The sequence below is a fragment of the Cyphomyrmex costatus genome, unplaced genomic scaffold, assembly GCF_001594065.2.
Source record: "Cyphomyrmex costatus isolate MS0001 unplaced genomic scaffold, Ccosl1.0 scaffold505, whole genome shotgun sequence".
Classification (NCBI taxonomy): domain Eukaryota; kingdom Metazoa; phylum Arthropoda; class Insecta; order Hymenoptera; family Formicidae; genus Cyphomyrmex; species Cyphomyrmex costatus.
Genome location: NW_017279311.1, coordinates 380,005 through 408,000, shown reverse-complemented (window position 1 = coordinate 408,000; position 27,996 = coordinate 380,005). Strand labels below are relative to the sequence as shown.

Here is a 27,996-nt window from a genome sequence, read left to right as displayed (position 1 = left end):
AGAGAGAGAGAGAGAGAGAGAGAGAGAGAGAGAGAGAGAGAGAGAAACGTCGAAATGCACTCGACTTTTCTGTAACGTTCCGAAAAAACGGAACGGTTTTTCCTCGTAGGCTTTCAATTTTTATCGCGTTTGATCGATATTTATATTCCGACTCCACGTATAATTCCGACCATCGTTTCCCGCACGAATATTAAACAGCCGGGGACCCGACTCTGCAACCAGCCGCGGAACAGGAATCCTTCCGTCGAATATTTTTTTTTTGAAAGAGTAACAAACTGTCCCTCGCTGCTTGTCGACTTGTAAATATCACTTGTTGAGGCTCGATGAAATTCTCTCGAGACCTGTCACGATTCTTGCAAGCCAAGGTAAAATCCATGTGACATAATCTCTAACATCTGTAAAAACGAAAAAAAGAACGTAAAAAATTATTTATTACGAGCCAGCTCACCGAAGGCGGTCGTTTAATAAACTTTCAATTGACCGTAAAAATTGTTGAAAATATTTTTGTTAATTCAACGATAAACATTTTTTTCATTATACCTCAATAAGGTTTATACTTTTAGATACAAGAATAAATTGAATGGTATAACCCTGCCTTGCGACCACGTGAAGCCCATAATTATTATTCCACGCACAATCCGACGTAATCTCCGCGAGAAATTTTACGAGATTCGCCAGAAAAGCCAGGTGCGGTTAACATTTTTATTTACTCCAATAGATTGAAATTTCCATACCGTTGGAAATTCAAAATCCTGGAAAACACGATCGTCGCGCGGCATAGAAGCGCGCGCTCGTCTCCTATAAATTCGAGGGGATGGGGAGGGTAAAACCGTGGGCATTGGGACGCATAAAATTTCTCGATCCGGGATAATTCCAGGCCCTCGGAAGTCACGCCCCGATCGTACCTACGAAAATCCTGGGGGATCCGGACGAGCTGGACAGACATTTGGTGCACAGCGTACCGGAGAGCTACAACATGCGGCACGTGCAGAGGGGTGACAGTAGCTACGACAACGGCTACATGTATTCGCAGGAGTCCGACATTGAAATGCACGTGAGTGTCACACCGAACACGTATTTCTTTTCGCGTTCACGACGCGGCCCATTTTCCACCCTCCTTCCGCTTTCCGCGCCGGTATCATATCCTCGTCATCGAAGTACCGCGACGTGGAAAAATGTTTCCTTTCAGACAAGACCCGGTCTCATCATGGACGTGGTACGCAACCCAATGCCAATTGGAGCGATGCCAGTTATACCGGCAGTACCACTTCCGGTGCAGCTCCAGGATCTCCCGGTGCTCACCATGGAGCCCCTCGATATTAATTCACTGCCAGAGATGGAGCGCTTCGAGGTCGATCTCACGAAGGACGCTTACGGTCTCGGGATTACTATCGCTGGATATGTCTGCGAGAAAGGTAAGGAAAAGGTCGACGTCATAAAGGGTACGTCCATACACATCGAGTGTTCTTGACGTTTTGAAAGCATGCCAAACTAGCTGAAAGAATTGTGTATTCAAAATATGCGGGCGAGCCGCAATGCCGCTATTGATGCAGAGAAATCGGTCAGATAATACTTATACCTTTAGAGATGTCAGATGAAAACTTTTGGTTCTCTCTTGCAGAAGAGCTCTCTGGAATTTTCGTTAAGAGCATTAGCGAGGGTAGCGCGGCCGATTTGAGCAATAAGATCCAGATTAACGACCGAATAGTGGAGGTCGACGGACATTCCCTGCAAGGTTACACTAATCACGAGGCCGTTGAAGTGTTAAGGCGCACAGGGCAGACGGTGACCCTCTGCTTGGAGCGATACCTTCGTGGACCAAAGTTCGAGCAGCTTCAACAAGCGATCGCCGCAAGCGAATTGAGATTACCTCAGCCGAGTTCACCATCGATAACGAGCCTACCTAGTTTCCCCATGAGCGCAGTATGTTCAATTAACAATTATCCTAGCTTAATACAAAAAAGGCAAAGCACTTTTGCATTAATTAAATATTGCTTCGTTACTGTGTCTTATAGTTTTTAACGTTGATTCAAATTTTACTCTTCACCTGGTTGCACGTATCGGAAATTTCTCAATTATAAACTTCAAATTATACATTTTAATTATATTTATGCATTATTGAAATTATTATTTTAATATCTATATAATTAATATAAAGTTTTGATATAATTATATCCATGTTATTATTTCGTATTATTTGAAAATATTAAATCTATATTTGTGTTTTTTTTTTCTCAGGATGGAGAGACCACTACCGAAATAGAGCCAGAAGGCGAATCTCACACCACCGTGGACAGTGCAATTCTGCAAGAAGGAGAACGTTTACGAACATCTGATGAACAAGATGAGGCGACCAATGTTGAAGCTCTATTGAGCGATCCATCGAGCGAACTTACGCCTCAAATTCGCGCGGCAATCAAAGCGAAATGGCAGAAGATTGTCGGACCAGAAACCGAGATAGTCGTAAGTACCGCAATGTCGTCGTAAGATAAGAACGCGCAGAAAAAGGCTGTCTCTTTCGTTTCTTTATCGTTTGAATAGGTCGCCCAGCTGAAGAAATTCGCCGAAGGTAGTGGTCTTGGTATTAGTTTAGAAGGAACGGTCGATGTGGAGAACGGCCAGGAAGTAAGGCCTCATCACTATATACGTTCGATCTTGCCGGAGGGCCCTGTCGGACAAAACGGCACGCTGCGCTCCGGCGACGAGTTACTAGAGGTTATCGAATTTCCATATATTTTTAGCAAAGCTCTTTAGCTGTATAATATCTTCAAAAATGGTCGATAAACGCTCCACTCTCACGAGCAATATGTCTTAAATCGATATCGTGCTTTCTTGAAGGTAAACGGCTACCGTTTATTGGGCATCAATCATATGGAAGTGGTTAGCGTGCTGAAAGAGTTGCCTATACACGTTCGCATGGTTTGCGGAAGAAACATCGCCTCGCAAGATCCACTTTGCCCTATCGACACCGCTCAACATCAAGCCGCTTTCCAAACTAGAGTGAGTATACGGAGTGGTCGCGACGTCCCGCTGTCGAACGGTTAATAAATCGCGCTTTAAGAGAAGAGAACTACGGCGAAAATCTATGTTATCTCGTAGAGCATCCTCGGTGGGTCTCTGCAAAACTTGTTGCCCACGATGGATCGCCTTGTGAAAGCAAAGTCGGACGGTTCCTTGGCTTCGACGACGACCACGGCCACGGTGACTGACGCGAGTCTGAATAAAATGAAGTCGCGTTCGTTGGAACCGCTAACCGGTCTGGCGATGTGGAGTTCCGAACCGCAAATTATCGAATTGGTTAAAGGAGAGAGGGGCCTTGGGTTCTCCATTTTGGATTATCAGGTGCGAACGTCTTTTTCCGTAGTACGGGGTAATTCTTCGCGACCTCGATGAGAATCTGCAATAATCTGTTCGACCTGTTTTCCGCTCGTCTTCGCTTTTAGGATCCAATGAACCCCAACGAAACTGTGATAGTAATACGATCGCTCGTGCCCGGCGGAGTGGCACAGGTCGACGGGCAGTTAATACCGGGCGATCGGCTTCTGTTTGTGAATGACATCGGATTAGAGAATGCAACACTGGACCAGGCCGTGCAGGCCCTTAAAGGCGCCCCGAAGGGGACCGTTCGCATCGGCGTGGCCAAACCGCTGCCAATACCAGACAGTATTGTCCAGGTGAGCGATCAAGACGACCGGACCGAGGCTACGAGAGATAGAGATACCGAGGCAGCGACCGCTTCCTCGATCATGGATAGCCACAAACAGAGACGGGAGTATTTCCGCGAGCGTAAGATTAACGTGACCGAGCCGCCGCATATGGATTTAATCGAGGGCTTGAAGCAAATGCACAACCTCGTTAAATCCGAAAGTTTTTAATTAGGTCACTGATCGGAGCAGTAGACTCAAGGCTCTTGCCTCTGCTAAATTTCACCGCGATTCGCGTGTCTTCGAGACGGTCGACGTGCACAACCGAAATAACGCACAATCGAATTATTCTCGGTTCAGTTAACCGTATTCGATCACTGCGCTTGCAAATCACGAGCGAATTTAATATTCTCTCGTTGATTAAACAGAACATTAATGTGCATATGAATCTGAATGCATATTTTCTAACGAGATTCCGTCCATAAAAGTGAAGTAACCGTCCCTGTTGCATTTCATATATACATATATATTACTAAATACGACAGCCATACATTTGTGAATGTCGTCGAATAATACGAGCATGAAACATTGTGTTCCATTTTGTGTATCAGAAAAATTGATGAAACTGTCTGTCATTCTCTTTATATGTTGTTTTTCTCTTTTTTAATCATGTGCACGCACAAGTTTGTCGTTTGGTGAAATTGGCAGAGTGAATTTTTGGAAACATAATTGGTATCGACATAATGTTAAAAAATATTTTCATATACTTGCCATTTATGTGCGACTGTTTCACAAGATATCAAAGCATAAAAGCACATTTATATGAAATAATAAAATATTGTGGATCGTGTTGGAATTTTTAGAGCTATGATAATTCGCAAAATGTCTATTTATAAGCCTGCATGATGTAGTCCATTTGTGTTAAGTCCGTTGTCTCATCTCATATTTATAGTCTATATTTTATAATTGGTACTCTTACGTTACCTTTTCCTTTTTTAAATACTACCACAAATGGTATTTATATATGCAATGACTGATTTTTTTAGATTATTTATACACAGTCTTTTGTATTCATTTTTAGCGAATTGCGAATTTATGCCAAGTATATTTATGATTTATTTCAAACACGTTGTTATCGATATTCGTTGTGGGAACAATTTTATCCCGTCGAATTTCAATATTTGCCCACGGCAATGCACCACGCGTTCAATGTGCTTTGCATCCCGAACTGTGTTGATTTGTATGTTTCAGGTTGATGATTTTGTATTGTATTTCTCGCCATTAAGTTTTTATTCTGTAATCACGGCATACCGCAAAAGGCATATTGTTTCAACAATCGCGTAAAAGACTATTTATCATTATTTATCTATTTATGCAATTGTTGATATCCCGCTTTGAGAATTTTCGCAAGTATTTTATTTATAGGTGCTAATTTGACGTTACTGCGTCTACTTGCGAAAGTGGCGAGATAGATTAAACTTTACGAATAAAAATTGACTTGATCGGTAGATAAGTCGAAAAAAGTACAATTTAAACGTCGAATAAAATTTTACGGTATGCTTGCACACCGATAGAGTGCCGTATATGTGTTCTTTTATTTCATTTATCATTCTCCGCAGCACCCCGTTCTCCATCCATTCCGGTTCTTTATGCGTTCGTCATCTGTGCTTGTGTTACATCATGATTTTAACCGTTTGCTTTTCATTTTCAGCTCGTTTACCCGCGCGGTACACTCTTCATTTCTAATAGTATATTTATATTAAACATTGTAATATATCTATGTAGTTTTTCCGTACCGCGTTCGTACCGTTGCAACCGGAACATCCATAAAGAACGGCCAATAAGAACGGCGAAGTCTGTTACTTTACGAGACCGCCCTTGGCGTTATTCCGGGGAGCGGCCAAGTGTTTTGAATGATTTATGCGATATCTTCGGATGAGATATACCAGCCGAACGGCAAATTTTGATGGACAAACCTTTTCCCGCTTGGTTTCATTTGACTCCCGGCCGAAGGAATTACACGTGTCTCCTTCGGAATGCGGCCCACGTTGTGGGATTAAGTGGGTTTCATCGCGAAGTATAAACACTCTGCACGGAGAAAATAAAGCCATGGAAAGATTTCCAATTCTGGAAATCCTCTCGCGCGTGATTCGTTCATCGAATTGAGGAGCAGGATTTGAATTGTGTTAAAGTGTGCTAAAGTGATAACAATTGCGATAATATATACATATTTCGTCTTTCATATATTTGAGATAAAAAGAGAACGCTCGACATCCGATAGAAATTGTCAAAAGTTATGCAATTTTTATATTTGCGAAAGAAGTGTGTAGATTATGTTTTCCTTAGGTTTATATCTTTTTAGGATTTTTGAAAATCATGTTACAATTCTACATAATTATGTATGCATCCTGATGCGATTCTTGACGTAAGAAATCGATTGAAAGGAAAATCAGAAGATCACGCATACACAACTTTAATATTTTTTTATATATTATATAGACGATTTTGACTAATATGGCTGATAATCCTGTTCCTATTCAATATAATTCCGTCACAATATCCAATGAACTTTCGATTAGTCTTAAATTTCTTTACGGTGGTCAGTCGGAAGAAAGAGAAAACAGGTGAAAAAAGAAAGAGGAAAGTTTGGTGAACATTAGAAGTGTACGAATATCTTTCGGCGCTGAATTATCTCGGTGCCAGAAAAAAAATAGAGAAACGCTAAAAATACGGCGTACAAGAAAGAGAAAGAGAGAGAGAGAGAAAGAGAGAGAGAGAGAGAGAAAGAGCGAAAGAAAGAATGAGAGATGGGTGCGAAAGAGAGATTTTCGGTAATAGCGCTCGGTGTTTACCGCGGATGGGGTTTATATTGCCGACCATCACAGAACTAAGTAAGTACAGAACAAAACGATTGTAATAGTGAATGAAAGTTGCCTGGTAGAGTAGCTGAACAAAACAAACTTTATATTGCATTCGACTGACTTCTCTCACATATTACTTTCAAAATTCTTTCGAAACTCACGAACACACACGAACTAGTGATCTTTGTTTAGCAAATTGCAAGTTCGTTTTGAGGAATTATGATTTCTTTGCAGTATGTTACATTTGCCATTTGTCTCTTTGCAGTCGGACGAGTACGAGAGAGAGAGAGAGAGAGAGAAAGAGAAAGAGTGTGAAAGACATAGATAAAGTAGTTTTTAAAAAATAAATAGCTGATATATATTTGAGACGAACGATTAGCAAATATGAATGCAAAATATGAATGAAAGAGTGAGAGAGCAAGAAATTGAAGCGAAAAATGAGTAGAAGAAAAAGAGAAAGATAGAGAGTGAACGGGAGAGACTGAAACGAAAGGAATTGGAGTGAAAGAGAAAGTGCGAGAGAATGATTCGAGCCGGCGGCAAAGTAGTTCGGGCGAGAGAACAAAAAAAATAAATAAATAAAAGAGACGAAAGAGTGCAAAAGAGGGGAAAAGAAAAGACAATGAGAAATATCGTGAGAACGTATATAAACGAGGCAAGTAAAAGATCAAGTACAAGTTGAAAGTCATATTAAGTCTCTCGTTAAGTCCATGATTTTTTTTTCTCCTTTTTTTTTTTCTTCTTCTAACTGTGTCGCATTTTTCCTTTTGCTGTCTCACAAAATCTCTTTAAGCGATCTATTTTGTTTCCAAGCGATCTCTCAAGCAAGCTCGTATGTCAAACTTTTCGCCTTTTTGTAGAGCTCTACTACCATTCCACTACTGTCTACTACTCACTGGCACCTTTCTTCACTATTATCAAGAGGCTCGTGGGGATCGATACGTACGTTTACTACTTACTCGCAACCTGTTTATACCTGAACTCTTCCGACCGCCTTCCCGATACTCGAACTACTTCGAACGGGCGAAACGGATGGTACACATAAGCCTCGATGGCAGCCGCTGGGATATCTGAGCCGCAAGTTACGTAATAAATCGATTCTCCTCCAGGCTTCCTTATTTCTTCACCGCTTAGAACGTGAAGCTCTTGTTATTATCTTTAAAGCCGAGAGTCTCGGAGGCACGCGAAAGTCACACGATTATCAATCCTTATTGCTGTCGTTTTATTGACCATCGTTACTGTTATCACACCTACGCGTTTTGCTGTTGTGCCATTACTGATCCTTTGTATAACTCTATCACCGTTTTTCATTTCCATTGTCATTTTCTTTTATCGCCGGTCGCTGTCGTTTATCGCTGTGTTGTAACTCTCCACCCTTTTCCTCGCTGTGTGCATAGCGCCTGTTACAAGCTTCATTTGCGCAAGCTGCATAAAACGTTTAACGCGAGATTCTCTTCGTGATATTCGCACATACGCATAACAGTTTTTCTTGCAACAGTAAAGACAACGATAACCCACATGAAAGCTTTCCTATATACTGACGCGCGTGCAGAATGCAATCTCAGACTTCAAGGAAATGCACGAAAGTTTTTTTCCTCCGGTATTCCACCATTCAGATTTACCTCGGATAATCACAGTCGCTATTCTTGCAAATGCTTGCTAGAATGACAATCCGCACATTAATGGAAAAATCAAGCAAACAAACGCCTCCTCATAGATCTATCTGTCGCGTGTTGCAGCATGCTCGCAACACTTTGCTTCACGCAGATTAAATATTTAAATGTAATTGATTCTGACAGGAGAATCGCGCGAGGCTGAAATAAATGTTGCGCAGTCATAGTTTAGACAGACGACTTGTAAAAGCATTCCGCAAAAGCTTTCTGCTAAATTAACCATCGCGCGTACAGAAAAATCATGTATTTCTGTTCGCAAGAAATGTGACGTAAGTTTGCTGTGAGTAAAGTGCGGAAAGTATCTCGTCGGAAACTCATTTTCTTATGACTCAACAACGCGTAAAAAGTTAACAATAAATTTGAATAAAGACGACGTAAGATAATAGTAATTAGACGATGGATTATCTTTAAAGTAATTCTTTTACAGTAATTATAGAAGATGGATTTAATTCAATCGGAATTTAAAGGAGAAATTATAATAAATCATCATTTGCATCAATGACGTGTATATAAAAGAACTTGTGACACTTTTATAAAAGTTCAAAATAACTCTCTTATATACATTAATAAATCTCAAGGAATAAAATATATCGAGATCCCGCGAAAGTTATGTACTTTCCAAAATTCGTTGATGTATTTGCTCTCCCTCCGTTCTTAAAGAAACTGGAAGAAGAAATGTTTGCAGAACTTTTCGCGCTTCTTCGTCAAAATTGACGATTACCTACGCGAAGACACGATTCTTAGCACGTTCTTCGAAGCATACGGCAGATACAGTTATTACGTAAGTCATTTGTTCTTATCGGGGCACCTGCGCCAGGTGCATTTATCATAACGGCCTTCTTCCTCGCCTGAGTATCTTTTTCGCGCTGTTATTCTTATTATCACGAGAAAAATTTCGCCAGATATTTTACGAACAGCTGGACTCGTTCGCTGAGAAAACCAGACCCGACTTAGTTTCGAGATTTATTGCGCGCGAATTTTCTTTCTGAAACATGAACTTCGCGTTATTTCGTAAAAGATAAAATTGCTCCACGCCTGTTGATGTTAAATGTGTTTTGTGGAACTTTTTTTTTTTTTAATAAAAGTATAATTATCATGATGTTATTGATGAACACCATATATTTGACTTTTTATAATAATACTCATATTTTGCATCTAAATATATGACGCAAAAATATATGAAAATATAATTTTTATTTGGTACAGTGAATGCACCGGAAAATCTTCTTCCTCCCCATGTAATGTTTATACAATTGTTTTATTTATAATATTTTACAAGCATTTTTTAATAAAGATTTAAAACGTTCTATATAAAAAATATTTTTAAAAATATGTAAATGTATATGAAATACTTAATTACACGATTATATTTTTAATAAAATACGAATATCAATTTCCTCTCTTTCTATTATACGTTACCTGTGATGTATTAAGCACGTAACATTGCCTTGTTTTCTTTAGAAACGCTTTGAATGCACTTTTTTCCCTATTTTTCTAAAGGCAAGCATTTGTTTCATTTTACGTACAGAAATTATAAAAAAGATAAAACTAAAACACACAAGCTATAGTCGCGTTGGCACGCTTCGTAGAGTTTAGCGAAAATGCGGCGTGGTAAAAATTTATTGTCGAAAGAACCATAAGTCACACGTAATTATTCACACCACACATACACACACACACGCACGCACACACATACACACACACACACACACACACACACACACACACACACAATGTATCTTTCTAATGATGACGTATCTTTTTCGTTTTTCAGAGCGAGGCGTAAGCGCCGAGGCGGATCTGTTTCCCGTACCAGTTATATACCTTTACTGCAGTTATCGACCAAAAAACCAAAACAGAAATAGAAAATAAAAGTATCATGAACAAGCACTATGTCCTCGTTTATCTCCATTTTAATATAACAATTAATCGAAAAGAACAAGGAATGTAATATAATTTCACGCTAATTAAAAAACACGAAATCGAAGGAAAAGAAAACATCGAGAAAAAAAAGGAACAAAGCTTTATGTCCCATCCTTTTTTTATTTATTTGGGACTTCTCTCTTCCGCAAATATGAGCTTAATAATTAATATGCTTAATAATGAATTAATACCGTCGATCATTTTATCGACGTATACCTTCGATTTTCGTCGTTGACGTATTTACCTGTTATGTAAGTAATAATTCTTATACAACCTACTAAAATCGAGCATGATTTCAAACAACGATTTTGTAGTTTCTTCCTCCGCTCCTTGTCATTCTTCTAATGTATCTAAAATTTACGATCGTTATGTGAAATTGTATCACTAACTTTGTTACATTTTATCAAAAATATAGAAATATACTGAACGCACACATATGATATGAAATGATGTTGATATATGAAACTCAATAATCAAATATTCTCGCCTTTTTCCCCTCGAAAGATTTTGTTTTTTTGATATTACCGCTATGATATCAATCACGAAATCTTTAATTAATTCGATTTTTTCTGCAACGTATAATCCAAACTGAGTTTATTATTAGAATAAGTCTGCTTACTGATAAATAATTTTATTGCTTTAAATTGATGGTTTCGAATTGATTTATGCAAATTTATTTATTGGTGTTTTACAGTTTTATTATATGTCACATTAAACGAACAGTTTGGCAGAAATATCTAAAAATTTAGCTAGATATAAAACTGGAAATAATTTTGTCAGATTGTCAAAATAATCAAGACGCTCAAACACTGATTGTTTGAATGTCAAGGCTTTTCGTAGCATTTCTCGGTATATATTTGATTTTCTTACATTAACATTTTAATAATCCAACAAAATTATTTTCAGATCTGTATCTATCTAATTTTTTTAGATACATTTCAGCAAAATCATTCATTCCGTGTACGAGTGTTATTATTTCCATAAAGAATAGACTATTGAAACAATATGGATGTTCCGTAATGCAACTGGTATCCAACACGAATCCCTCATAATTAGCGACTTATCGCAAATTGCATGAGTTGGATAAGAATCTCGTGATAAAATATATCAAGTTCTATATAGGTAAGTCTCCATATTTCTTTCCAGTAGGTTGCTCGTCTTGTATACACATATAATAGAAAACATTATTTATTATTTAAATGTTCCTTATGTATTAATAAATGACAAATATTACAAAAACTTGTTTAGCAGCTTCAAGAAATTAATCAATTTTCAGGCGAGCGCAGCAAATTCCATCTCTCGATTTAAACGCCTTTGCATAACCACTCTTATCCGCGTTTTCATCGCTTTGTTCGCACGCTCGGAGAGTGCCGACTAATTCCTTTGCCATTCGAGCGGATTAATCGCCATTTGATACGGCGATCGAATTACTCGAATAGCTCGAAAGAAATAAATCGATCGACGAATAGTACGGTGGTGTTATGTAATGATTAAATTCGTGTTGAAAAGCTAAAATTTGCTTTCCTATCGACAAACAATATAATGAAGTACAATATATACATCTTAGATTCTTAAATATTTAATTTTTTGCTATATTTTGCAATCTATGACAAAATATTTGAAATAAGATATATATAATGTATTAATTTTAGTTTTTTATGTACATATACAATATATGTATATATAACACTAAAATTTTTATAAAACTTACAATAATTTTAAATTTATTAATTACGTGCATTTTATATCTTATATTAAATTTTATGAGCGTAGAGTTTTACGAGAAATTTTAAAATATTCGTTGAACACACATATTACATTGCTATTATATTATTTATCATGTATCATCGTACATTTGCGTAAACAAGTTTTGTAAATTTCGTTCCGTATATTTGGCTGAGAAAAAAATTATTCACTGAACATTTCATAACGTAAAATTATTATTTGCTCAATTATTTTATTGCATTTGGCCATGCTGAATGTAATTCGGTTAATTAATAGCGCAAATAAATACACGCCTTTGGCAAATCATATTTAGTCACTTTATAGTTAGATCTTTCTCTAATGCATTGCCGCATAATTACGAATGCTTATGCAGCAGAACTTCAGAATATATATTGCAGAATATATATTTAAGTTCATATTTCGATATCAACTAGGTATATATTATTGAATTCAGTAAATATATTATTGAATTTAATAAGTAGCCTATTTTTTAAAGCAAAAATTATTTTTCAGCTTTACGACGATATATTGTATCGTCAATGTCCACGGATTTCTAGACAATCCTATTTGTATGGAACTATTACCTTAACTGGATTATCGAGGCAGCAAAGAGATTACGAAGCAAACTTATTGTTAAGCAACGTATGCGTATACAGCACGACGATTCGTCTTATTTTTCCTCTAGAAAGTCTCTCGAGATTTATGCAATTGGCGCAATATACGTGGAATTCATGTGATTGTGATTCCCGTCGTGACGATCTGTATTTACGTTTGCACGCAGCATGTTTCCAAAGTATTCACCCTCTAACGTGATTTAAATTTGAATACGTGGCATGCTCACTACAGAATTATCTCCGTATAGATCAAAATTCGCGAAAATACATGCACGTACGATTTGATTAACATATTAATGCATTTCAAATGCATATAAATGAAATTATGCTATTTCGATACCATTCGCGTCAATTGAAGTCTCCTATCAGTGTTGTATATAGCTTAACATCTGCATAGAGATATCGAAAGATTATGCTGTCTCCTCAAGTAATATCGTGTAAATTACGTTAATTAATAAACGCTAGGAACTGCAAATAAAATTCACTCGTACAATAATATCAATTATAATTTGTTATAAAATTGAAATTCTAGCTTCTTTTTTCTCTTACGTAAGCCAGTTTCTCGTAAATGCGTAATTTTAGAACAGTAATTGTCGACGTTTGTACTAATGGTCTAACTTCTCTTTCTTTTGCTCACTTTTTATGCTGCTCGATTCTATAGCAGATGGCAACACCGAAGATCAAACGGAGCAAAAGTTTTCCCAACGAGAGTGAGACGACAGATCACGCAGCTGAACTTGAAGACTTGCTTTCGTCGAGATCAGGTATATTTTTTTCACTTTATAAATGTTGTAACTTTGTGTAAAACACGTGAGTAGAAAATTCAAATCGACTGCAATGAAATTGGTGCGTCTAATTGTAATACATTTATTTTTCGTTATTTATTTAATGATAGGAGGAGGTTTTGGAAGATTAATTAAGAGCATCCTAAAATATCTTACACAATTAGAAAATTTGGATTAAATTGATACAAGGTACATAATGTATATTTACATTATGCAGATGTTAGAAAGTAACATGAACATTATGTAAAAATTGTAACACAAATGACATTTTGATAATTTAAAAGCAAATTATGGAAATATATTTCTTCTATAAAATTAATTTATAATATGTTAAATTAAAACATGCACTCTCATATACACATTTTTTTTTCATTTATCTCGTAGAAATTATGTTTAAAACTATATTGTTTTTATGTTATTTGATTATTTAACATATAAATTGCGTTACGTCGAGACATATTAAATATCAATTTAATACAAAAAATATTAAAAAATGTTTACTTTTATTATATTAATATTTGAGAATATTAACAATTTATCACAAAATTAAGAATCGAAAATTCTAATAAAAGTCGGTTTTATTACAAGGTTATTATACAAGTATAATAAGTTTTATTGCATATTATAAGTATCATAATTTATTTTTTACTTTATTATCACTATATATAATCTATTTGATTTAGATGTGTGACCTTTTTATCTTGATTCATACATGAGTGGAGGCAAATGTGTCCGTTTTTTTTCTATCATATTAGTTTATTAAATATTTTTAGCGTATCCATATTCTTAATCTTTATTTATATTTTTTAATATTGTACCGCTGAACAGCTTTGTGAAGCTCAAAACGTTCGGTTTTATTTATTACATGTTGAAACTTCTGTAATTTAAATTAATATTATGTATATATTTAATATCCCCATCTCGTTCGTTCATTGGCCTCGTTTATTTTTATTATCGCGGATACTACCACGGGGTCAAATCTAACTTTATTTTACGTTATAATTTAATTCAAAGAATATTAATCTAGTGTCATAAAACGATTACTACTTTATATCTTCGCTCGTATAATTTTTATTGATCGCGCTTGCGTCGCGTTCCAAAAGCGAGTCGTATAAATCACGCTCCATTCAATAACGAGTACATTCCGAGTATATTCCAGCCGGTTTCATACATTCCTATTGTTCCGAAACGGGGATATGTCGCGCCTTGTTTCGCGAAACATGCTATCGTGATTTCTATACGAACCTCCCCTTTCTTCCTCTGACAGGAGCGGAATCTCCTTTTACGCTATGCACGAAGATATGTATATATCTCGTAACGTGGCAATTTGCCATTACCATTCAAGTCTGATATACGAAAACCATCAATTTTGATCTCGCGATTAGACCAGATTTCCTTTATAGATAACGTACAAAAGCGCACTGCGCTTTAACACAACGCGGGATAACATGCGATACCTTCTATGCAAACTGCTTAAATAGTAAAAATAAATTTGCTCAATACGATTTTTATTCGTGTGATTTGTCGATAATAGAAATTGGAAAATTTATTGGGCTAAAAACGTTTAATCGAGCGATTCGATCTCCGCGTTCTTTTAAATTATCTTAGGTACCTCGATAAAAATGGAGCATTTATTAAAAATCTACACATCTATCACAGAAAGAACGGATATGTAAAGTATCTAAAAATATTTATAGCTAGATACAGATCTGAAAATAAATTCTGTTGAACCATCGGAATACATAGTTATATAGAACGCTCAAATTGATTGTTATTATAGAACATCAAAATTTTGTGCAGCATTGCTTGAATTTCCTACACAAACATTTTTATGGCTCAATAAAAAATATTTCTAAATCTGTATTAACTGAATTTTTAGATAGTTTAGTAATATTTTTCCGTACACAATGTATTGACGCAATCATGCATTCACGAACATTTTCTGCCATACGTAGGACTGACCGAAATCTCGACAAACAAACCAGAGATCGACGAAGACGAGGAGGAGGATCACTGGAAGGACGCTTCTCCGGTGACGCCTATCTGCAGTCCAGCACGACGACCTGCCAAACTCTATCGCGACAAACGATCTCCGACCAGATACATCGATGTCGACAACGACGTCGAGATCATTCACGAATTCTACCCTACTACGTCTAAGACAATGCGCGAGGAGACGAGCATCGTGTCGTATGGTGGTACGATAATCGTCGAAACGACGAGGATACCTAGGCACACCAAGGACGTACCGACGAGGATGGAAAAAGTGGCGCCGAAGGTGAAGTTAAAGAAGCAATCGTCCTTGGAGCTGGATCGCGTACCACCCGTTCAGGAAGAGCCGTCTTCTAGTGCGGAGGATACATCCAGGGTCACCATGACGATGAGATCGGTGCAAGAAATGGATCGAGAACGCAGGAAGAGCCTGAAACGTCACAGCAGCGCGGAATCCGAAGGTCGAACGTCCACGTCGAGGGAGACGTTGGAGAAGTCAGACACATCATCGGAAAAGGGCGCCAAAAAGAAGGTCTTCACGGAGAAGGGAAATGGTAAGAAGCGATCGAAAAAATCAGTGAAGACTGAACGGAAGATGGAGGAAGATTCGTCGAGACGGAAACACGAAGGCGAGGATTTCGCGAAGAAAGACGACGAGACTTATCGACGTTCGAGGGAGGAGAGGAAGAGCTTGAAGGAGCAGGAATGCATCGAGAGGGTGACGGAATTCCTGACGAGGCATAGCATTCCGTCTTATTCCGATGTAAGCGTCGGCCTCGAAGCTGCAGAGTTCTCCGTTCCCGAAGTCGTAGACGAGCAACGAGTCAAACGTCCATCAGCTATTAGCAAAGAAGGGGAGGCTCTGAGTCTCTCAACGACCATCGAAACGTCCGTGGTGTCTACAAAGAGGAAAGAAAGCCTGAAAAGCGTATCTGAAATGGTGGAAGAAACGAAAGATTCTCTGAGAGACTCGAAACTCGTAAAGGACGTCAAGAGACTTTCGGAGGACAAAAAACAACGGCCAACTCTGGATCGAGCAGCTGTTTCAGAGATTCGGCAACCCGAACCGACTCAGCAACCCACAAAACGACCGAGCTCGTTGAGAAAAAGCAGAGACTCCTTCTCCAGAGAGTCCTCAAGAGAATCATTGTTGGAGGAGAAAAAGGGTGTCAGAATTCAAGAGGACGTACAGGAGATCTTCTTTGACGATACGAGCGATCAGGTGAGTTTACTGCACTTTTAAAAAAAATTCCACATATTTGGTTTTCGACGTATTAAGGCCAGTTTTATTATCTCCGATTGATCAGTCGATTAAGAGTCAACCATCATGATTGGTTAATTCTGCTTAACCCTCTAAAGACGGCACCTTCTTGTTATTAAAAAAATAATTTTTTTAATGTGTTTGCTAGAAAATGACTTGTAAGTAAAGAATTTATATAAAGATTTACATTATCAATATATATAGTATTTCGTTGTATAGCTTTTCTACTGGGTAGAAGTATTATACTATAATATATTTCAATGTTCAATGTTACATACATTTCCATCTTCAATATTTTTCTCTCTCTTTCTCTTTAATTGTAAATATAACTATACTCTCTAAATTCTTTGAAATGAAATCTCACTGAAAATTGTGCCAGTCTTGAAAAAGAATGGCTCAATTTTCAAGTGATTATGAGATAATCGCTTTTTTATATGTAAGAGTGAGATTTCAATCTTCAGAGTGACAATACACTTTAAAAGTTTTAAACGGTAAGCGTATCTAAAGTATAACCAATTTGCATAGATCCCGAATTTATCCCGATTTTATCTCGAATTTAATTTTAAAGTAAACGCTGCAAATTTACAATATTCGCCCCTAGAGGATTAACAACAAATATAATTGGTCAGTTGCAATGGAATAATCGGTCGATTAAGCTAATCGAAAATAGTAAAATCTCTAATTTCGATGTGTAACTGTCGCGAACCAGATAATCGACTTGCTGCCGGAGGTCCAGTTGGTGACTGCCAGGATTATCACGGCGGAAGAGGCGTCTGCGCTTCGCTTTGAGGAGGCGATCACCAGAATCGAGGTCCATTCGCCACCAGAAGTATATCTCGTTCCAGAGACAGTTAAAGCGAAACTAACGCGGGCGCCATCACCGGAAGTCGTCGACGCCTTGTCGTTGCAGCTACCCGCCTTAGCGAAATCGACGTCGGAGAGCACTTTGGCGGAAGGTAGACCCAGCTCTGACGAGGATCGCAAGGTTTCTGTGAGAAATCTGAGGCCGGAGATTCTTTGGGATCTGTCGAAAGTCTCCGATAACGGCGAAGGGATCGAGCAGACGGGCGAGGATGCTAGAGACATTAAGGAGAGGCGACTCAGCAGAACCGGAAGCGAGGGTTCGAAGAGATTAGCCAAGGATCAGAAGCAGGAACAATTTCCCTTCAAAATTGGTAGTCTCGCACAGCCAGACAGACCGGAACTGATGATCCTGCACGAAGGTCTGACGGAGAAAACAGGAAGTGTCGGAGATGTGACGAGAAAGGAAAGCGGGGAAGATGATGGCATTTCAAGGTAAAGAATTTCTGTGTTATCTTTGTAATGATCAATTTGCTATATTTTACACAAGAATAATTAAATTTTATACACACACTGAGAAAAAAAATTACTGAATCGCTATACATATTTTTTTTAACAGTACTAAATAATCTATTATTTTTTATTAAGGTAAAGTAAATAAATACATGTTTATATTTAAATTTACTTAGAACTACTCAAAGAATTATTTCATAAAATTTAGTATTTGTTCAGTGTATGTTATATGCATATTAATTTTGTTATGAAGAATAGCAGAAAATCGCTCTGATATTTCTCTTAACCAGCAAAAACAGGTTTAATTTACTGATTATAAAGAAGATTATCGATATATACATATATATATATATATAATTTTAAATTTAGATAGAGATATAGAATTTTTTAAAATGATGAACGCGATTTTATAGCAGCATAAAAAATTAGTTGGTATTATCGCGCACTGGCATTGATGTAATCAATTCGTCGAGGAGAATAATTTGCATATACGCGAAAACACAATTTTTCATCTTATAAAGTGTATTTGATTAAATCAAGAAAAAAGATTTCGACCGTCGCTCGCTTCGTGAGCAATCAATTCCGCCACCCGGCGCGTGGAAAGAGGCAAACAAGCTTGTTTGCAGTATCACAAATGTGGTCTGTCGATCGAATTATAAGTTCGAGTGACGTCGTCGCCCGGGGCTTCGAATGTCGATTTGCAAACAATATTATTTACTCCCGTAGTTTGTCGCTCCCGATTAGGGTTGGATTACACGCATGGCCATAGAAACCCCGAAGTGCTTGTACAATTTGCTGGAAATCTAGGTCACCGGTTAATATTATACGTCGGAATACTTCGTGCCCCGAAAAAAAAAATTTGAGCCACGGTGAAAAATTCATCGTGATTACGTCCCACCGCGTATGCGATTTTAACTGTCTCTGTGCGCGGGAAATACCCGCCAGAGAAATTCTGCGCCATGTTCGTGTCGGACAAATGAGAAATTGCTATTCCTTTTTCATACATAATTTTTGCGAGGTATATATTAAATTTTAATAGTATTAACACATTCCGTGCTACGCGAGTGGTCACCGGTGATCCTTGGTCACGCCTGAACCTTTCGTTCAGACTGGATATTTAATATTTTGACTAAAAAAAGAAACGTGGTTATAAAATAATTTTTTATCACACGTAGATACATAATTATAATGATGCAACATTGGTACATTAGTTGTTCTTTATAATATAATTAAATAATTAAATTTATATAATTAAATATTCTGTAATTTTTTTTTTTTTAATTATAAAATATATATTATGTAACAAACAAAAATGCCATGGGTCATTGGTGTCTTACGCATTTTATTTGCTTTTATTATATTTATTAAATATAACATATATTTCATAATGGTATAAAAACAGTTTCAAAAATTGCAAAAGTTATTGTAAAGAAGAAGGTCTAATACCAGTCCACTGCAGCGCGTGGTGATCAAGTTACTTAAAATTGGCCCGGCATTGAACGTGCTGATATATTGAGTAACGTAACAAAAATAAGAAGCTATGAAGTTTTACACCGCGTCTTGATCGTTAAATGCTATTTCGTGAACATTGTAATTTACTTCATCAAGGCAAGAGAAGTATCAGATTGCTTTTCGTTCTGATAAAGTAAACTGCAATGATCACGAAACATTGGCGTTTAACGTATTAAGACACGGAGATAATCTATAAACCTCGTAGTTTCTTCAAAGAAAATATCCAGAAGCTTCAACAGTAGTAACAGAAACAATATCGATTATCTAAGCACGAACCTCATATTTATGGAATCTCACATTTACAACAAAGCTATCCAAGATACACAATTAAGAAGACAAGAAAAGAAAATCCAAGCCATTTTTTATTTATAAGTAATTTACATTAGCACTTTTTGATTGTCAAAGCTTTAGTATTAAACTTAATAAATCTATATTATTTCGATTTTTATAATCAATTGTTTCTTAAAGTCCTAATTTAATTTAATATTGTCTCTTAAATATATTAAATTAAATCTTTAGTAAATTATTTTTAATCAAACATAGATAAATTTTAAAACAATTCGATAGTTAAAATGTTAATTAAATTATCAAGAAAAATATAATAAATCTACATTTCATTATGTGATTGAAGAAATTTTAATTGTTATATAATAATTAATTTATTTATATGTTTTCTGTCAATTCTATTATGTTTGAAAAATGGAAAGAACTATTGTTCCTTAATTTATCAAAAAGCAAAACGCGACTTAAAGTCTTTCTTTAATTCTCTATTCTGCTTTTCTTCCGTACCGTCCCCCAGAAACTTTTCCACCGCCATTTACATTTACGATTCGACAAACTTTTCGCAGCACACACATTGTGGGAGTTACATTCATGCAAGAAAGCACTTAACGCGAAGTGCTATTTTTTTATAGGTCACTTGTATTCGGAATCTCATGCGGCACACGCGACGTTACGGTCCAAAGTGCGACGCGGTATTTATTTTTTTTTTCTAATCTCTCTCTTGATAAACCAAATAGAATTTAGTTGTTTTTGCTGTACTTCGCTATGCAATTAAACAGATTTGTCCATTTTATTTAGTACTTTTTTCACATCTATATATATGTGCCCCCTAATTGTTCTTTAACGTTCATATTACACTATTAATTCATAATATCAAATTATAAAGTTTGAATTATTTTTCATGATTTACGTTATCTGTTTTTATTCAATTCTCAAATGTTGATCATTTAATTAAAAACAATGGAATTAAACAACTTAATTTAAGAAAATTAATTTAATTTATATTAGATTAAATTAATTTAATAAATAAATTTATTTTATTACTTAAATAATTTATTATTTATAAAAAAATTAAATGAATGTATTAGTATATTAAATTGGATTCTAATTTAGTTTTTTTACTAAATACATAATTAATATAATAGTTGTTTATTTCAAAACTAACTATAGATAAAGAGACAGAGAGAGAAAAAAATAGATTTACATTTTTATACACATAAAATTTAAAAATAACAATAAATGTTAACTTGAAGGATCGGATTATCGTTGCTTCTTTAATATCTAACAGGATACACTAATATAAGTTAAAAATTTATACTGTTTTTCAAACGCAGCGGAGTGACAGGTCACAATAATGTTACTTTGACGTGAAAATAAATCATGATCGATCGAAGTGTCTTTTAATAATCACTTTAAAGTCATTTTGACGCCATTTTATGTTCTGCTGGTGTAAATTGCATTTATATAATACATGTTCGAGAAATTAATTCCGTTGAAATATCTATCCGTTGAAATACTATCATGTTCGAAAGATAAATGCGCATCATCTTTGAATAATTCATGATCTATCAAAAACAGCGAAGTATAAAAAGACGGACGGAGTCGGCCCTGAATGATAGATGAAATCGGACACGTTTGGATGAAAATGTATATCCAAGACGCAAAGTAAACCTAGACGGAGGAAAATTCTGAAAGCTTAACATAGAATGACAACAATGTCGATGAGCAGCAAGGGAGACAATAAGGGACGAACGAAATATCAGTTTGAGCAGTAGAAAAGGGTGTAAAGAGACCAGCATGAACGTGACTAGCGAAGTGGAGAGGGACCAGTCAGAAACAGCCCGTGTCGCGAAGATACACGGTTGTAGATATACAGGAAAGCCAGAGAGACGCAGTCAAAGAGACGAACTAACATCGGGACGCTCGGAAAAAGAGACGAAGGCGGAAAGCGACGTGATGTAACGAGCTCCGAGAGTAGCGAAAAGAGGTGAATGCAGCGGAACGGTGAGAAGAGCGACGTCGCGTCGGTTCGAGGCATAGAGACGGGCGGACGCGATGCATCCGGATGGATAATGCGGACTGCGGAGTAGAAAAAGACGGGAAGTTGAAGCCGGCGGGGACAAACACGATGCCGGCGCACGATGTGGCATCGATGAGGATAAGGAGAGATAAAAGCGTCGTTATAAAGGAGCGGTGGAGGGACGTGACGGAATCGCAAAGGAGCAAAGATGGAGCGATGATAGGTGGAGAGGAGAGACGCGCGGAATTGCCGGTGGCTGCGGAGAGATAAGGCTGGAGACGTAAGGACGTCGAAGTAGACGTATCTAGTGGGGCAGAGGGGCGAAGACGGGGAACTTCAGCGGTTAAAAAGAGGACGTGGTAGAAAAGAAGCGGGAATGGCGCTGGGTCGCATGGAGGACGGATAAGCGCGATGCGTAAGAAAAATATAGAGAGGCGAATCGAAGCGTGTAATAAACGCGCACGGACACCGCAAAATATACAGAAATGAATGAGAGATTCATATATGCGGGCTCGTGTTCCGGAGAAACCAGGCCACCAGTTTTTAAATTGTTTTGCCTTCCAACAACATTTCGCGAATAAACGAAGCGTTATCTATTTTCAATTAATTTTTCACGTGAACCGTATTAAAATTTTAATTTCGAGCTTAATTGCCAAAGATACGTAATATCGAAAGTTCAAAGTTTCACACAGCGGAAAAAAAAAAAAATACGCGACAGTTAAACTTTGACCTTAAAGCGCTGCTGCTCCACTTTTGACAGAGCATACACCTACGTGACATCGCAAATATTCAGGCTGCATTGAAATACAAATATGAATTATGACTACGTAAATGTGTTATTTTTCGCGAATTGACGAACAATTAGTGTTAACTGTATGACATCATTCTCGCTAGTCAATTAGGTTGTTCTCTACATTAAGGCGCTTTAATCGCATTTATAGTACTACCCATTGCTCCATGTCTCGATATTCCGAACTCGACAAGCGTTATTTTAACGTCATCAATTGTGTCACTTCGCGCGCACGTGATAACATTTGTAAATCTTGAAGCAGCAGCCGTGGAACGTAGAGACTGTCTAACAGAGTTTAGCCACGAATTGTCTTGTCAAAATATACGGGAAGAATGATTTTACTCGAGCATCTAAAATTTTGATTAGATACAAATTCGAATATAATTTTGTTGGATCGTCAAAATAATTAAGTAAAACATTCAAACTGATTACTAGAATGTCAAAACTTTTTGTGGCATTGTTCGTCATATTTAAGATTCCTACAAAATTATGTTAACGTTACTTCCAGATTTGTATGTCTGGTTTTGCTAAAGTTAAAAGTTTAATCGAATGCAAATCTGAAAATGATTGAACCATCAAATAACTACGTAAAACGCTCAAACCGGTTGATAAAATGTTGAAACCTCTCATAACTATTTAACATGTTTAAATTTTCTACAAAGTTATTTTGATGATCCAATCAAATTATTTTCAGATCTGCATCTACCTAAATGTTTAGATTTCAGCAAAACCACTTTCCGCGCACGAGAGAAAAGTACATATACACGTACTACTTCCGTATACATATATACTAATTTATTTTAACTTATACTATCTCATTCTACAATTTAAATTTATAGCGAATTTGGTTGGATGCACTCAGTGCGCACTGATGCACGTTAAAGTCATTATACACTAATTTAATCTGAGTGTAAAAGTAAAATGCAAATATTTATGCACGTATTTTACTTAATAGCACAATAAAGTATATCAAGGATTTCGTGGCTTAATTCGTTTCTCTGTTAAGCATACATATTTATGTCAATTTGTGTACGACAACTTTAATGTGCATCATTGCGAACTGAGTGCATCCAACCGAATTTGCTAGATTATAGAGTGAGACAGTACAAGTTAGAGTGAAATAATATATATATATATATATATATGTAGAGGGAGAAAATATATATTTTTCTCTCTCATATAGTAGGATTTTGACAAAACCGTTTGTGGCCAGACAATGTAATAGGACCTCTGTCACAGTAATTCGAACTTACTGTTAGTCATAGACTTTTTTTAACGTCAGACGAGATAAATCCGATCCTGCGGAGCAAAGCAACATCCGATGGAAGGATATAATTACGAGGAAAGATATTAGAGGCAAAGAGAGCATACAAACAACTTTTGCACGTACATAGCAATACGTACATACGCACGCGAAATAGGATCACACGCAAGAGAATACACTTATTTGTAAAGTAAAAGTTTCCCCGTAGCGTCTCTATTGAATATATGTATACGTTCATACATAAACGTTTGATGTGTGTGCCTTTGTATTGTGTACTTATGTATGTACGCGGAACTTTTCAAAAGACCGCAATTTATCATTCTAATTCGGCAATGAGATCATCTTAATCCTTATAACGTTACCGCTGCCGTTTGAGTAGCACCGTGCTGTGTTTCATGCCTATAGTTACATAATAACCTGCAGTTTGCATCGAATAATTAACTAGCCCTTAAACAAGAAGCGTTTGATGAAATAATTACGTTTACGTAATGAGTCTATAAATAGAAAATGTACCATGTAAATTGACAAAGACAGAGTGAGTTACATCACCATTTGCATCGATAAGTGTCCGCTCACGTCATTATGAAATTAAATATGAATTTTTGTGGACGTATTAAAGGAGCGATTGTTTTTCAATGTTTCACGACGATAATTAAAATCGGTGGAAAACGAAAGTAACAAACGTCCTAATTGAAATTGAAATTCAATTTGGCCGGCTGGAAATGTTTTTGTCGTTTCGCGAAAAGTTACGGCTCTACGAATCTCGAGAAATTCCGCGCTGTTCGACAATGGAGCGCTCCGTCATTTATCGAAAATTGGTTCGGCAGATACGAGCTGGTCGGATTACTCTCCTCCAACTACGTACGCCCACGTAACACAGACACGACACACACAGATCCCACACGCGCACGCTTAAACACACGTAAAACGCGAATGCATAACGAAGCGCATAACACGTACGCGCGTGCATTTCCAAGCACGTACCGGCGTCTACATTTTGGCACGTGCACACGCATGAATCTCCCACACACTGCCTTCGCAATCACCTTACGCGAATCCGTACGTGTTCTCGAGTACACGCTGATTCCGATTTCGCTCAATCTTCTCAATGCGAACTTCCCGCTACCTCAGTCGGCGTACATAAATGATGGTCGTGTGTACCCAACACATTCATACATTCTCATTTCCCGCCATTCCCATGCACGATATACATATGTATCGCCTCGTAAGACACGCAGATGTACGTACCTATTCTCACATTCGCGTTTTACGGTCGCACACGTTTATTTTTCTAGCAATACAATTATCAGATACACGTAATATAAATGTCTAATGCTGGTCCGTTCTTACTTGAAGACTGTCTTAAGTAACGTCTTAAGGTGTTATTATGGCTTTGTATAATAATTGACCGATAGCATCTTAAAGCTGTACATCTTAAAACGGTCTTAAATATAAGAATCGATTAAGAGTACTGGTTTAAAAAATATTTTCAGAAAGTTGCCGAGATTTTCTAACAAAACGGCTGGAATTTGTAAAAGGCTTTTTGGAGAACATGTAGTGTTAAATTTCATAACGCAAATTGCGAGTATATCTAATTTGATTTATTTTTAATTCTCTCATTACTTTAATTTGCTTTTTATTTAATATGTCATTAAGTTAAATAAAATAATGGAGTTAAACAATTTAACTCAAGAAATAATAATTTCTTGAGTTAACATGTACAAGAAAGTATTGATTTAAATTTGGTTAATTATTTATTAATTGTAAGTGCATTTGTTAATATAAACGTTGTTTTAAACTGATAAACACAAAAATGGATTTATATTTTAACACACATAGAAATTGAAAATAACGAAATGTTATTTGACTCAAGAAAATTACATTACTATTATTTCTTTGATATCTAACAGCATAGGTATATGTATAGCTGTTTACATCAACAACTGGAATATTTATTAGTTAGAAATATACGTGGTATCGTTAATTTAAATGTCAAGTCTGCTACATGTACATATTGCAGACTTTATATTTTAAAAAATTACAATATATTATTTAAATACAAAAAAGTATAATATATTTACATATATTATAATATCATGCAAAATATATTCATACAGATATACATAATATACATTTTTTATGAATTAACAATAATAATTGTTTGAAATTTTCAAAAAAAATAGATACCAACTTTAAAACGTCATAATTTCCTGTAAATATATCGTGTTCTTTCTTTTTCTTTTTTTCACGTTAGCTTCTATACGTATAAAGTTATACATAGAGTATTTCAGAAAATGTTGCATATGGCAAGACGAAGTTATTTTATCGAAATGGAGAAAAAATTCTTGTTTCGTTAAACTTTTGTTAAAATTGGAAATTTAGACATAATTATGTGTCGAATTATTTAAAATCAAAGATGAAAGAGCTTAGTGAATTAAAACGCGTGTATAATAAACTCTTGTTCTCTCTCTCTCTCTTTCTCTGTCTCTCTTCGGTTTCTTTAAATTAATTTAATTAAATTTTAGCAATCTTAGGAATTATTTATTCTAACGCGCTAATTAAAAGAAATGGATGTTCTTGCCAAAAGTAAAGAAAAATCTTTTGTAATTCATATAGACGCGATTTGCATTAAAAAAAATACATGCCTTCTAACTCATTTTCAAGATTTCCAAGATTTACTTTTCTTCACTCGCAAAAGGGCTTAAAACTTCTCAATCTTCGCGAGCATTCGTTTTGTAAACTTTCTTTCCGAATAATTTAATCTTTGGTTGCATGGATTCAGTTTCAAATGAATTCAGCACTAACAATAAGTAAAAGTAATATAACATCATATTATGATTTCGGACTCAATAATATAAATGTAATATGACACACAGTATTGCATAATAATTACATTATTGAGTTTGAAATTATAACATGGATGTTATATTACTCTTAGTTGATGTCGACTGGGAATTTAGATAAATCAGAGAACTCACTTCTCGTATACGTCTATGTCAAAACTTTGAAGTCCGCCTTATTGTCGTTACATAAGCTTTCCAGTATTCCAATTCTACAACTCTTAACGATAATGCCGGCATTGTTATATTGTTGCACAGATAAAAAAGCACATATATGCTAAATAAAAGTTGTATAACGACAATGTCAATGTAATGATAACGAAATGTCTTTAAAGGGCCGTCTACAACAGGAGTAATATGGTATAGTTTATAGTAACTTGTAAGAAATCGATCAATCGTAGTCACATATGAGAAGAATAATTGACTATGATTGATCAATTTCTTATAGTTCATATATTACTACACTTATTTCCGAAGTAAACCATCCATTCTACAGTGTAAACGTAGTTATGAGTGATATGATGTAGTTATAAGAATTGACCAATTACAGTCGAATACCCTTCTCAAAATTCTACTGTGATTGGTCAATTTTTACGACTACAACTACTAAAACTATGCTTAAAGCAATTGTAGAATAAAAATTCTTTAAACCACAGTAAACGGTTGCAGTTATATAAAAATTGACTAATCAAAGTAGAACGCGAGGAAAATATTCAACTGTGATTGGTCAATTCTTACAGCCACTTACAACTATGTTTATACAATTGCTTTAAGCATAGCTGTAAGTAGTTGTAGTCGTAAGAATTGACCGATCACAGTAGAATTTGAGACGGGTTATTCAACTGTAATTGGTCAATTCTTTATAACTACATCATATCACTCATGGATGGATACTGCACACCTTGTGCACGAGTCACGCACGTGCACGCGCGCGCTCAATGGGCGGCAGCTATGCACGCGTATACGCACATACGCGGGAATCACTCCCTCACGGGCGCAGAGCGCGCGCACGCAGAATTCTACTCGCGTCGCGAGATAGTCGCCCGCGCCTCGCGGCAGTCGGCGTGCGTCCACGCTCGGCACGCTACCGTCGCGTTTGCGCGCCGCCGTCTCGCATTCGTGTGCGTGCACGTGTACGTATATACGTGCGGTCGCTTCGCGGCCCGCCGTGTGCATGCGCTCCGACGAGTGTTATTTATTAGATCAGAGGAAGCCAGTTTGCAGTGACGCACGGAGTGCCGGCTGTCAGTGACACACGACAGTGAACACCTCGGGGCTCGCGCAACGTAAGGAAAAATAACGATAAAACGTCTTTCGTGTGTCGGAGTTCTTCTTGCGTCGCGTTCTCCAACGAGCTTCCTGATAAAAAAAAAAAAGAAGTGCCCACTTGTACATTCTTACTTGTCCGCTCATCCTCGGACAGACGGCGGACCGAAAGCGAGCGACGACGTCTTGCTTGGATAACGGAAGTTGGAGAACGTCGCGTAAGCGTCGCC

At 36.6% G+C, this 27,996-nt stretch overlaps 2 protein-coding genes across 4 annotated transcripts in view; both read left to right on the top strand.

The window, feature by feature from the left end:
* Positions 1-10,153, top strand: part of LOC108778658 (patj homolog) — a 75,820-nt gene extending 65,667 nt beyond the window's left edge. The window contains exons 8-16 of one of the 3 annotated variants that reach the window (XM_018545890.1): positions 878-1,054; positions 1,190-1,415; positions 1,622-1,923; positions 2,239-2,463; positions 2,542-2,715; positions 2,839-3,000; positions 3,100-3,342; positions 3,444-3,674; positions 9,953-10,153. In XM_018545890.1, coding sequence (XP_018401392.1) covers positions 878-1,054; positions 1,190-1,415; positions 1,622-1,923; positions 2,239-2,463; positions 2,542-2,715; positions 2,839-3,000; positions 3,100-3,342; positions 3,444-3,674; positions 9,953-9,964 — 1,752 coding nt within the window. In that variant the 3' untranslated portion in view covers positions 9,965-10,153. Of the gene's footprint in view, positions 1-877; positions 1,055-1,189; positions 1,416-1,621; positions 1,924-2,238; positions 2,464-2,541; positions 2,716-2,838; positions 3,001-3,099; positions 3,343-3,443; positions 4,321-9,952 lie in introns of those variants that run through there. The other 2 variants (XM_018545889.1, XM_018545891.1) reach the window with 2 other exon arrangements.
* Positions 10,154-13,104: 2,951 nt separating this feature from the next.
* The window catches only part of LOC108778624 (inactivation no afterpotential D), a 37,092-nt gene continuing 22,200 nt past the window's right edge, over positions 13,105-27,996 (top strand). Inside the window, exons 1-3 of the mRNA XM_018545845.1 lie at positions 13,105-13,204; positions 15,181-16,439; positions 17,188-17,774. Coding sequence (XP_018401347.1) covers positions 13,105-13,204; positions 15,181-16,439; positions 17,188-17,774 — 1,946 coding nt within the window. The remainder of the gene's footprint in view (positions 13,205-15,180; positions 16,440-17,187; positions 17,775-27,996) is intronic.